Source organism: Sinohyriopsis cumingii, unplaced genomic scaffold (assembly GCF_028554795.1).
Source record: "Sinohyriopsis cumingii isolate HCF-2022 unplaced genomic scaffold, ASM2855479v2 utg001510l, whole genome shotgun sequence".
Lineage (NCBI taxonomy): Eukaryota > Metazoa > Mollusca > Bivalvia > Unionida > Unionidae > Sinohyriopsis > Sinohyriopsis cumingii.
The window spans coordinates 761,743-775,853 of NW_028316007.1; the positions used below are offsets into that span (position 1 = coordinate 761,743).

General features: G+C 36.8%; 1 protein-coding gene across 2 annotated transcripts in view; it reads left to right on the forward strand.

Annotated features, from left to right (window-relative positions):
* The window catches only part of LOC149772396 (telomerase protein component 1-like), a 237,552-nt gene that overhangs the window by 32,851 nt on the left and 190,590 nt on the right, over positions 1–14,111 (forward strand). For both annotated transcript variants that reach the window (XM_089947879.1, XM_089947880.1), the window contains exons 8-9: positions 5,031–5,167; positions 8,353–8,510. In XM_089947879.1, coding sequence (XP_089804005.1) covers positions 5,031–5,167; positions 8,353–8,510 — 295 coding nt within the window. The remainder of the gene's footprint in view (positions 1–5,030; positions 5,168–8,352; positions 8,511–14,111) is intronic.

Consider the following 14,111-nt stretch of genomic DNA (forward strand, 5'->3'; position numbering starts at 1 on the left):
TCCAAAAACATCACCTCTTTCATTTCACTTTATTACATATCTTTCCAAGTGCAACCTTTTTATTTCAATTTATTACATAATCTTTCCAAACACCACCTCTTTCATTTCAATTTATTACATAAAATATTTCCAAACACCACTTCTTTCACTTCAATTTATATCTTTTCAAACACCACCAGTTTCATTTTAGTTTATTGCATAATATCTTTCTATAAACACTTCCTCTTTAATTTCAATCCATGACAAAATTTTGTAGAGAAAACATCTCATTTTCTGTGGTAAACATATTTTTATGGCCATGTAATACTTTGGTAAACTGCTACTCTTATGGACATGTATAAATGTGAATTCATTTATTTCTCAAGGAAATATATTCTTCAATTGCGATAACATCAAGAATTAAGCTCTGCTACCACTCAGGGCCAATTCCCTAAAATGACAGAAATGAGACTTTCCAGACTATCATATGAAGGGAAGAAATTCTTATTCATTAACTTGTACCACTCATAAGGGGACTGACTACCCATCAACTGGACATTTACCAGTTTAATACAGTCAAAATTATCTTTTATTGCCTCTAATAGCCAAGAAAAATCTGCTTTATTTCTACATAGTTTTATAGAAAGTGGTTATGGGTGTGTTTAGCACAAGCTTTAATCTTTATTTTTTATTTATGGTTAATATTTTTGTGAGCTTGTTTGACTTCTGACACAATATCCAAGTGAACATTTAAGAGATTCATAAGATGTATGGCCTGCAGGAGTGTCCACCACCACTGTCTGTGAGCCAAGTCTGTATGGTTAAGGCTTCACTAGATGTAGAAGGTGATGACAAACATCACTCATTTCATCTGCTGCAGCAGTACCAATGTCAGTCTCATTCTGCTGGTATCATACACACATGGACACATAAAATACTGACTTGCTGAGCTTGGGGAAAAAATTTGCAGTGGTCAGCGTGTCAGTTCTATTGCTTTATAAGGTGGATTAGCAGGTTTTCCACTCCACCTCCATATTACAGATTAGTGAAGGACATGATGACCATCACTTCTATGCTAGATCTGGCATCGCTAGCAATATTTCACATGCTAAAACATCAGGCAATGATTATGCATGGGAGCCCATATAGTACAAAGATAATTAACATGTCATTGTATGGTTAATACTCTTTATGTCTTTGGCAAATTTGATTTGGATGAGACAAAATGTAATTTTCCACTGAAAGTCACATTATTCTTTGCCTCTTTGATTAACACCATTTTTAATACTATTGTTGTTTGTTGGTTGAACTGTGGGTGTATGGAAGCAGGCAGTGTCCACTTTGATTAACACAATTTTTTATATTGTTGTTGTTTGTTGGTTGAACTGTGGGTGTATGGAAGCAGGCAGCTGCCACTTTGATTAACACCATTTTATTATACTGTTGTTGTTTGTTGGTTGAACTGTAGGTGTATGGAAGCAGGCAGCTGCCTCTTTGATTAACACCATTTTATTATACTATTGTTGTTTGTTGGTTGAACTGTGGGTGTATGGAAGCAGGCAGCTGCCTTTTTGATTAACACCATTTTTTATAATATTGTTGTTTGTTGGTTGAACTGTGGGTGCATGGAAGTAGGCAGCTGCCTCTTTGATTAACACCGATTTTTAATACTATTGTTGTTTGTTGGTTGAACTGTGGGTGTATGGAAGTGGGCAGCTGCCATTTTGATTAACACCAATTTTTATATTGTTGTTGGTTGAACTGTGGGTGTATGGAAGCAGGCAGCTGCCTCTTTGATTAACACCAATTTTTAATACTATTGTTGTTTGTTGGTTGAACTGTGGGTGTATGGAAGCAGGCAGATGCCTCTTTGATTAACACCAATTTATTATACTATTGTTGTTTGTTGGTTGAACTGTGGGTGCATGGAAGTAGGCAGCTGCCTCTTTGATTAACACCATTTTATTATACTATTGTTGTTTGTTGGTTGAACTGTGGGTGTATGGAAGCAGGCAGCTGCCTCTTTGATTAACACCAATTTTTAATACTATTGTTGTTTTTTGTTTGAACTGTGGGTGTATGGAAGCAGGCAGCTGCCTCTTTGATTAACACCATTTTTGATATTGTTGTTTGTTGGTTGAACTGTGGGTGCATGGAAGTAGGCAGCTGCCTTTTTGATTAACACTATTTTATTATACTATTGTTGTTTGTTGGTTGAACCGTGGATGTATGGAAGTAGGCAGCTGCCTTTTTGATTAACACCATTTTATTATACTATTGTTGTTTGATGGTTAAACTGTGGGTGCATGGAAGTAGGCAGCTGCCTCTTTAACTTATCTTGCCAGTTCTTCTGGTGTTTAGGACACATCAATCTTGATTCCAGTGGGAAGATGAACACTGCCCAAGAAAAGCAGTTTTATCCTCAGTCTCATTTCAGCCAGCAACTGGCCCAATAATTTAGGAAGCTGTCTAGCAAAGGAGATATTAAACAAGGTTTCTCGTCAAAGCCTTCTAACAAAACCCAGTGAATTTACCAACCCCACTTAGCTGTGACAGTTTTCTTATAATTGAATGGGAAAACTTTGAATTAAATTTATTCAGTTTACTCCATTTTTGTCTTCTTCTCTGATGATGGATGTTCCATCTGATCCAGAGAAGAAATAAGTCTTGTAGAAAGCAACCAAGCATTGCAGAGATTCACAAGCTGAACTCTCCAGGACTCTACTGGACTCTACTCTCCAGGACTCTACTGGAAAGTTCAAGCCAGTCATACTCATACAGCACAGCAGGTACATCACTGCATTGAGGTTCAACATGGAAATGACATGGTCAGTAATGCTTTATATCAAAAGGGATGAATTTGCAGTCATTCTGGTATTTAACTGATTTATATTTTTATGTCTCTAATGACCTGCTCTTGCAAGTTCATTTGGTTTGCCTTCCAAGGGACTGTATACCAATTCTGTGCTTTCACATTCGACCTCAACATCAGCCCATGAATATTCATGAAGACAATCACACCACTCTTAGCCTCCTTTGGCTAAATTTTTATTTTCTTCTTTGGGACCAAAAAGTATGCCCATATCATGAACAAGGGATAGCATTCCATGATTTTGGACACATTCAGAAATCATAGAGGAGATGCTATTGGTTTCAGCCGGATCTTTAAGACTTGTTTTTATTTACCTAGCTCCACTTGCTCTTCTTGATCTCCAAATGGAGCCTCTTCATTTGGCATCATATTGTAGGTTTTGTTCAAGCTTAGACTAGTAAACATCATTGATACGGGTAGCCACCTAGTGGGGGGAGCTTGGTAGAGATAATCTGTAAGAGCTACATCACATCACATCATCACTGATGTATTTAGACAAAGAAATAGATTTTTATCTTTTAGAGAGGGCTGGATTTGGAAGTAGAGGAGATTATTTCCTAATAGTAATGTAATTGGGTAGCTATTTTCAGATTTTTATAGAGGCATAATTTTCTAAAATAATTCCTTTCTTTGAGAATACATATTCATTTCTATTAATATCCAACCTCACAGACTTCCACACAGTTATCTTCATCAGAGTATTGGTGGACATATGGTTCATGGTTAGCCACCAGTAGGAAATGGGAATGTAATAGTCAAGAGTTTCTTCCCCTTGGCTGTATGATATATAGAGGGGGAATATTAGATGGGGAAGATGAATTTTAATTATTCCAGGATTCAATAATCATTAGAGCTTATTTTCAAAGATTAATGTGTTTGGGTCTCAGAAACAAAATATTAGCAAATCTGCTTTTCTGGCTTTAATGTGTTTGGAAAATATTGGAACGTAAGTTCATGGATACCATTGAGCATGGAGGGGTGACAGGTCAGTTTTTTTATATTTATGTCCTCACTACTTGTTTTGGGGACATATTGATTTGGTTTTGTCCATAGTTGCAATCTGTTTTGTATATTTGACCTTTTACTCCCTATCTCAGTGACCCCAGTGGAGAGGCCCAAAATCACACATCTCTTGCTGACAGTTCTGGTGGTCTGAGTTTTTAGAGTGGATGCAGGAGGTTGCAGGTTTTAACCTTGTTGAGTCATACCAAAAACTTATAAAAATGATACTAGCAGCTGCCTTACTAGGCGCACAGCATTAAGAGGTTAGTGTTAGGACTGGTTGTCCTGGTGTCAGGATAATGTGACTGGGTGGGACATGGTGCCACATGCCTGTGACATGATGCCCCAGTGCTAGACATAACTATAAACTGACACACTACAGACATTGCACTGATAGGACTGAATGCTTTTTAGAGCTACATTAAAAATCCAAATCACACACACACACAGACACACCTCTTGCTATTGGTTATCAGGTGTTACTACACTAATTGAGCCGATCAGATCTACACTAATTGAGCCGATCAGCTGGCCTGTTGTAGACCCTCAAAAAATCATAATGTTTCACTGATTCTTCTGGAGATTTCCATACTACCCATTAAAGAATGTTACTTTTATATATTAGAAATTGTCATTGAAGCCTGAACATAAAATAAAATTTTGATTGAGTTCATCCACTTGGCCTTTGTGTGTAATGACCAAACACAGTTATGATTTGTCCAGTTCTGGAACTTGCACTATAATTTCCAGTCATTTTATTCAGTTTTTGAAAAATATATATTTATGCTGATTTTTTAATTATTTTATATGATTGTGTACAAGTTAGTGACGAACATGAGTAAGATATCCTTGGTACATCTCTGTTTATAACTGATGATTCATCAAGAATATATAAATATGAAGTAAATATTTAAACACCCATTATATAGTGATGCCTTGTTATCGCCCAGGCAACCTGTGTTTCAAGTTCAGTGAAATTAACCAAGTGTTTTTTCAGTTATGGATGGTTGAACATATGGAGAGTCAAATGGAGCTGGCCACAATATCCTCCAGTTCTTTTTTATAATCACAGTTTGACACACAGATCATAATAGTACCTTGATTGTCAATCAGAGAAATAAATAACCAGTGCAATCCTTATTTGGGTTGATATTAATCAATTTTTCTCTTTTGTCAGCTTTACTCAGAAGTGGTAAAAGATGATGAGGAAACACCAGAACAACTACAAAAAATGAGTTTTACACTGAAACAGCTGATCCGTAAGCTACACATTGTGGAACCAGTAGAGCATGTCATGTGCCTAATTGGAAAGAAGTAAATATGTTTACGTAGATACACATATAATGATAGAGTGATGGTGTTGGGGAGAAAAGAGAGTGGTGTGGGAGACACCAAAATTATAGATATGTACAGATAAACAGATACAGATTTTAAAAAATAGTGATTAGTAGTGGGGAATGCAAGACAGGTAAAAAAATAGTGATTAAAAGTGGGGGACACAAGACAAATAATAGTGATTAGAAGTGGGGGACACAAGACAGGTCAAAAATAGTGATTAAAAGTGGGGGGGCACAAGACAGATAAATAATAGTAATTAGAAGTGGGGGACACAAGACAGGTAAAAAATAGTGATTAGAAGTGGGGGAGACAATACAGATTAAAAAAATAGTGATTAAAAGTGGGGGACACAAGACAGATAAATAATAGTGATTAGAAGTGGGGGACACGAGACAGGTAAAAAATAGTGATTAGAAGTGGGGGACACAAGACAGGTAAAAAATAGTGATTAGAAGTGGGGGACACAAGACATATAAATAATAGTGATTAGAAGTGGGGGACACAAAACAGGTAAAAAACAGTGATTAGAAGTGGGAGACACAAGACAGGTTAAAAGAAACATAATCTTACGGTAAAGCATTGATCCATCAACTTCACACAAATGAAAGTTAATGATGACCAGTTGATGATGGCACTTCACCTGATGATAATCTGGAATTGACTTAATAACAAACAATCTCAACTTATATATTGACCTAATAACAAACAGTCTCAGCTTATATATTGATGTAATAACAAACAGTCTCAGCTTATATCTTGATGTAATATCAAACAGTCTCAGCTTATATATTGACGTAATCACAAATAATCTGAGTTAAATAATTGACCTAGCAACAAAAAGTCTGAGTTAAGTTGTTGATCTAATGACAAATTGTCTGAGTTAAGTTACTGACTTAATGACAAATAGTCCGAGTTATTGACCTAATGACAAATAGTCTTAGCTAAGTGAATGACTTAATGACAAATAGTCTGAGTTAAGTTCTTGACCTAATGACAAATAGTCTGAGCTAAGTAATTGACCTAATGACAAAAGTCTGAGCTAAGTAAATGACATAATGACAAATAGTCTGAGTTAAGTTATTGACATAATGGCAAATAGTCTCAGCTAAATAATTGACCTAATGACAAAAGTCTCAGTTAAGTGAATGACTGAATGAGAAATATGCTGAGCATAGTGAATGACCTAATGACAAATAGTCTCAGCTAAGTGAATGAATTAATGACAAATAGTCTGGGTAAAGTTCTTGGCCTAATGACAAAATGTCTCAGATAAGTGAATGACTTAATGACAGATAGTCTCAGCTAAGTGAATTGCTTAATGACAAATAGTCTGAATTAGGTGATTGACCTAATGACAAATAGTCTGAGTTAAGTTATTGACCTAATGACAAATATTCTCAGCTAAATAATTGACCTAATGACAAAAGTCTGAGCTAAGTGAATGACTGAATGACAAATAGTCTGAGCTAAGTAATTGACCTAATAACAAATAATCTGAGCTAAGTAATTGACCTAGCAACAAATATTCTGAGTTAAGTTGTTGACCTAATGACAAATAGTCTTGAGTTATTTACCTAGTGACAAATAGTCTCAGCTAAGTGACTGACTTAATGACAAATAGTCTGAGTTAAGTTATTGACCTAATGACAAATAGTCTCCACTAAACATCTGAGCTAAGTGTACGACTGAATGACACATAGTCTGAGCTAAGTAATTGACCTAATGACAAATAGTCTGAGCTAAGTCATTGACAAAATAACAAATAGTCTCAGCTTAGTAATGGACCTAATAACAAATAATCTGAGCTAAGTAACTGACCTAATGATAAATAGTCTGCACTAAGTAATTGACCTAAGTACTAATAGTCTGAGCTAAGTAATTGAACAAGTGACAAATTGTCTCAGCTAAGTAATTGACCTAATAGCAAATAATCTGAGCTAAGTTATTAACCTAATGACAAATAATCTCAATTAAGTAATTGACCTAATGATAAATAGTCTCAGTTAAGTAATTGACATAAGGACAAATAGTCTCAGCTACGTTAATGACCTTATGATAGATATTCTCAGCTTAGTAATTGAAATCATCTGTGATCCTGTCACTCATTAGTTATAAATGGATAAATTTTGCAGATATATTTAAACAGCATTGTCAAATTAAACTTTAAAAATTTGATACAAGTCTTGTGAAAAATTGTATGTATCTGTATCTGTTGTATTATCCAACCTGTTTAGTTTCATACCAGACAGCTCTGACACATAATAACTATCTTTTGTAATGATGTGATGTCTATTGTTTTATACAACCTGTTTAGTTTCATACAGACAGCTCTGACACATAATAGCTACCTTTTGTAATGATGTGATGTCTATTGTATTATACAGCCTGTTTAGTTTCATACCAGACAGCTCTGACACATAATAGCTACCTTTTGTAATGATGTGATGTCTATTGTATTATACAACCTGTTTAGTTTCATACCAGACAGCTCTGACAATAATAGCTACCTTTTGTAATGATGTGGTGTCTATTGTATTATACAGCCTGTTTAGTTTCATACCAGACAGCTCTGACACATAATAGCTACCTTTTGTAATGATGTGATGTCTATTGTATTATACAACCTGTTAGTTTCATACCAGACAGCTCTGACACATAATAGCTACCTTTTGTAATGATGTGATGTCTATTGTATTATACAACCTGTTTAGTTTCATACCAGACAGCTCTGACACATAATAGCTACCTTTTGTAATGATGTGATGTCTATTGTATTATACAACCTGTTTAGTTTCATACCAGACAGCTCTGACAATAATAGCTACCTTTTGTAATGATGTGGTGTCTGTTGTATTATACAACATGTTTAGTTTCATACCAGACAGCTCTGACACATAATAATTACCTTTTGTAATGATGTGATGTCTGTTGTATTATACAACCTGTTTAGTTTCATACCAGACAGCTCTGACACATAATAACTGCCTTTTGTAATGATGTGATGGTTGACATAAGACTTGCATATTACTGAAATTGAATTGGTAAGTGATCTCTTGGGATTTCTGATAAGGAGTACATGATTGAAAGCTGTCAATATGTTGATTATTTGATCATCAGGATAATCAAATTATTTTGATAAAATCTTTCCCTTTCTATAATAGGTACCCCTCAACAGTGGAAGAGTTCTACAAGTCCCGCTTACCAGGAATGTGGGAGGAGGAGAGGTCAGGGAAAAGGATGAAGCTACCCATCCCTGAAACCTGGGAAACACAGGTGTCCCTCAAGGGCAATAAAGCTTCCACATGGGAAGAACTCATAGGTAGGCAATGTGTGTAACTATCTTGGTCACCGTTGCAGCATGGGAAGAACTCAGGTAGGCAGTTCGTATAACTGTCATGGTAGCAATTGTAAAATGGGAAGAACTCAAAGGTAGGCAGTTTGTATAACTGTCATAGTAACAATTGTAAAATGGGAAGAACTCAAAGATATGCCGTTTGTATAACTGTCATGGTAACAACTGTAAAATGGGAATAACTCAAAGGTAGGCTGTTTGTATAACTGTCATGGTAACAATTGTAAAATGGGAAGAATTCTGGTAGGCAGTTTGTGTAACTGTGATGGTAACACTTGTAAAATGGAAGAACTCAAAGATAGGCCGTTTGTATAACTGTCATAGTAACAATTGTAAAATGGGAAGAACTCAGAGGTAGGCCGTTTGTATAACTGTCATTGTAACAATTGTAAAATGGGAAGAACTCAGGTAGGCAGTTTGCATAACTGTCATGGTAACAATTGTAAAATGGGAAGAACTCAAAGGTAGGCTGTTTGTATGACCGTCATGGTAACAGTTGTAAAAGGGGAAGAACTCAAAGATAGGCCATTTGTATAACTGTCATGGTAACAATTGTAAAATGGGAAGAACTCAGGTAGGCAGTTTGTATAACTGTCATGGTAACAATTGTAAAATGGGAATAACTCAGGTAGGCTGTTTGTATGACTGTCATGGTAGCAATTGTAAAATGGGAAGAACTCAAAGATAGACCATTTGTATAACTGTCATGGTAACAATTGTAAAATGTTAAGAACTCAGGAAGGCAGTTTGTATAACTGTCATTGTAACAATTGTAAAATGGGAAGAACTCGGGTAGTTTGTATAACTGTCATGGTAACAATTGTAAAATGGGAAGAACTCAGGTAGGCCATTTGTATAACTGTCATGGTAACGATTTTAAAATGGGAAGAACTCAAAGGTAAGCAATTTGTTTAACTTTAATGGTAACAGTTGTAAAATGGGAAGAACTCAAAGGTAGGCTGTTTGTATAACTGTGATGGTAACAATTGTAAAATGGGAAGAACTCAAAGGTAGGCAGTTTTAATAACTGTCATGATGACAATTGTAAAATGGGAAGAACTCAGGTAGGCAGTTTGAATAACTGTCATGCTTAACTATTGTAAAATGGGAAGAACTCAGGTAGGCTGTTTGTGTAACTGTCATGGTAACAATTGTAAAATGGGAAGAACTCAAAGATATGCCGTTTGTATAACTGTCATGGTAACAATTGTAAAATGGGAATAACTCAAAGGTAGGCTGTTTGTATAACTGTCATGGTAACAATTGTAAAATTGGAAGAATTCCGGTAGGCAGTTTGTGTAACTGTGATGGTAACACTTGTAAAATGGAAGAACTCAAAGATGGGCCGTTTGTATAACTGTCATTGTAACAATTGTAAAATGGGAAGAACTCAGAGGTAGGCCGTTTGTATAACTGTCATGGTAACAATTGTAAAATGGGAAGAACTCAAAAGTAGGCCTTTTATGTGACTGTCATGGTAACAAATTGTAAAATGGGAAGAACTCAAAGGTAGGCATTTATGTGACTGTCATGATGACAGTTGTAATGAATTTAAAATCAGTCCCAGTCATGATGAGGAGTTCATTCAGAAAAATGGACTGATTCCATATGTAACTTTCTGTAGAGATTATGTTCTGAACAATATGCTATGATTTCACTTCACTTTTTTTAAACCATGTATTTGTTACAAACTGCAGTTTAAAATCCCAACATACAATTTGTGGAAGTAATAGGTCCCCTTTCTTGGGAGGAAATATACCACTTTCTCTGGAAGCAATAGGACCCATTTCTTTGGAATCAATAGGACCCCTTTCTTTAAAAAATAGACCCCTTTCTTTGAAATCAATAGAACCCTTATTTTTGGAAGTAATAGGACCCCTTTCCAACTTCAAGAAATTAAGTACCAATGTAAATGTCATTGTTCATCTTGATGTAAGGTCATTGGAAATAACGACATGTTGTCCGTCATCTGGTTGTAAGGTCATTTGAGATTATGACATGTTGTCCATTATCTGGCTGCAAGGTCATTTGAGATTATGACATGTCCATCATCTGGTTGTAAGGTCATTTGAGATTATGACATGTTGTCCATCATCTGGCTGTAAGGTCACTTGAGATTATGATGTGTTGTCCATCATCTGGCTGCAAGGTCATTTGAGATTATGATGTGTTGTCCATCATCTTTTGCAGTACTTATTTACAATTTCTCAAAAGCATTTGACCAGTTTGCATATGATGTTATAGAGATTTTAATGGTATCGAGTTCTTTAAGATATATTTGGTGGATGCCAATCAACCAACACAATATGACTGCCATAAAGAAACCTATTAATTACTTTTTTCAACACCTGCTCAAAAGAATTTGGCCAAATGTGACAAAAAATCCAGGCATGATGGTCTTTTACCTGGAAAATCCAGCCCTCCCAGATACTGCTTGACCTAAAGGGAGTTAAAAATTGTCTGCTGACCTGTTTGGTGGTCAGGCAGAGTGATCTCCCTTAGATGTAAGAATTGGTGGCAAAGTCCAAGCTCCTCTCAATTACTACTTTCACTTGTGCCAAGAAGCACACTGTCATCATGAGAGGCCTGGCAAGAAAGTCAGAATCTATTTGGAAGTTATGCCATTACAAGTTGGAGGAGTTTTTTTCGCTTCTTAGGAAAGTGTACTCCAACTATTTCCAATGTTTGTCTCTTCCTATCCTGACAAAGTTCTGCCGTTACAATTTCTTCACACTATGTCATTGTCACACATCTGATTACTTGCATGGGGAGCCTAAGTGACTTCACATTCAATTCGGGCTATAATTATTTTGTATGTGCAAGTCTCTAGTGCTTATTAAAAAACCTGTAATATATATGTGATTCCATTATGAATTGGTACATATCAGTGAGTTTCTATTCCAAGGTATTTGTAGCATCCAGGCACCAACTTCAGTGTTTTTACTTGTACAGGCAGTCTGTGGGCTTTTTTCCATAGTGTTTTTACTTGTACAGGCAGTATGTGGGCCTTTATCCATAGTGTTTCTACTTGTACAGGATGCCTATGGGCCTTTTTCCATACAGTATTTTTACTTGTACAGGCAGCCTTTGGACCTTTTTCCATACAGTGCTTTTACTTGTACAGTCGGTCTGTGGGCCTTTTTCCATACAGGTTATTGCCTTATAATTGATATTGTTGATCGTATCTATAATGGTACCTCAGTTCCCTTTTATGTGTAGGTCTTTTTGTGTGTAATTTAGGCACTTGTATACATTTCTGTATTGCTTCCGCTCTATTCAGACAAGTATATGTCAGATTTCTATACAAACTTACTCAGTTACTTCTTGCTCATGCCTATTTCTATAGGCAACACTTGAGTGATGTTTATATGCAAAAGCATTCCATCATATTAGAGAGCACTTAGTCTCTCTCATGGGTAGCCTATGTGACTTCACCAGATAGGTTTGGGCTAAAATATTTTTGTGTGCACGTCTTTATGGCATTAAGAAAATCCTTATATATTGTAATTGAGATCATCTGCTATCACTTTTTTCCAGGTAACCATCATTTGGTATAGCTCTGTGCCAACACTGTATTCCAACATGATATGTGCAAGCCCATAGGTTCATACTTCTCCTCCTTACAGGTGGTATTGTGATTATATTTGACATGTGTGCTTCATTGCTTTGTTTTGCATGCAGAGCTTTTGCCTTTGTGAGAATTTCTGGTAGACAAGGGAGATAAATCAACTCTTCAACCATGAAGCATTGGATATTGACATGCTCTGAAACATCTCTGATAACCAAGTCAACACCACAGGACTCAGTATTATTGGCAACTCCCTCTACTTTGCTTCCTTGGGGTTCAACTTGATTCCTGTTGTGGAAGAGCACAGGACAGAGCTAACAAACAGCCCCCTAACTCAGCAGACATAGAGACAGATTACATGGATCAAATATCCCATAACTCATCCCAAACAGATGATCCTAATGATATCCTTCCATATGGATGGCCCATTTCTTTGTGATCAGCCTAGGCCATATTCTAGGGATCACTAACAGCCTAGCTTCCAGTACATCAAACCTCACTTTTGCAGACATGTGCAAGGACCAGTCTGCCCCACTTACCACTTTAAAACACTAATTCAGCACAATGACATGAATAGTTCCTCATGCTTCAACAGATGTTGCTTCACAATTTGTCTTCACTTTGCCACGAAAAGAGACTCTTTACTCAGCGACTGTCTCAGAGTCACAGTTTCTAATTCAGGTGGTTCTACAAGTTTAATAGCAGCAGATCTCGTCACTTTTCACCAGCTAAGTCTTATGCATGTCCGAATACCTCATACTCATACAGGTTTGCTCTCTAGACTATATGATGTCATGGGAAGATTCAGCCTTTCAAATCTCCATTGAGGATGTTTTCTGCCTTTAAGCCCTGGAGTTCTGGCCCGACCTCACTCCATCACCAGAGTCCAACTTCATTTACTTAAGTTATAGGCATTCTGACCTGCCTTCATCATCAGTTTGTCGGTGGTTCTACATTGGCCTTACACCAATATTTCATTTGGAAACTCCAGCAGTCAACAGTGGTCTTGCTGCTTTGGGGATGACAAAGCCACACTCCATACCTATGGATCGGATGGCCTTTGATGATATTCGGCAGTTAGTGCACTATATTGTTGCTGTGGTTTTGATCTTGGACTTTGTCTTTGTTTCTGTGTCTGTCTTCTTACATGTCAGTGTCAAGAATGGCCCAAGTATTGAACAGAGCTGCTGGACACATTTTGGCCAACACTGCATCCACAGCTACTAATTTGTTTATTAATTTACTAATTTACATTTGGCGGAGCACGACTTGGTGCTATCAGCATGCACTTCCTGAAGAACCACCATAAGAGCATTACCTTTATCCTAACCATCCATTTAGCAGCCAGATTGAATAAGTCTGCAAACAACCCACCAAAGAAACCAATTTCCCTCCCAGCAACCACAACCTCAATACAGAGATAGTATAGGAAATCAACAAACAGAGGCAAGGTCCACACATAGGACACAATACTGAAAACTGTCATATCACAGCTCTACACAGTGATGCCCACAGTTCTTGCAAAGCCAAAGTGGATAAAGCACCTATTGTTCATTTCAGCATTTCTCCTAGGTTTTATCTCAGACTTTTCTTGGTCCCAAAGGCAATGGTACTTTACCTCCAGTGATTGACCTAAATGCCCTAATCAACTCATTCATGCCCCTTCATTCGCAATGGAAACACTATGGTGTATTTTGGAATGCCACCCAAGAAGGAAACTTCACCATCAGTGTAGACTTAAAAGATGCATACCTTTATGTTCTTATTCACAAGGCTTCCAGGACATTCCTGCGATTGCCTACAACATCATACACCAATTCAGGGCACATCCATTGGGACTCAACATCAGCCACAGGTTAGGACATGCACCATTACTTGACTCATAATACAAGTGAAGACACTTGTATGGTGAATTGAGTAATGGCGCATGTCCAGTCCATTTTTATGGCAGCAACATCAAGTTACCTTAATGACATCCTACAGAAACATCAGGTGAGTTA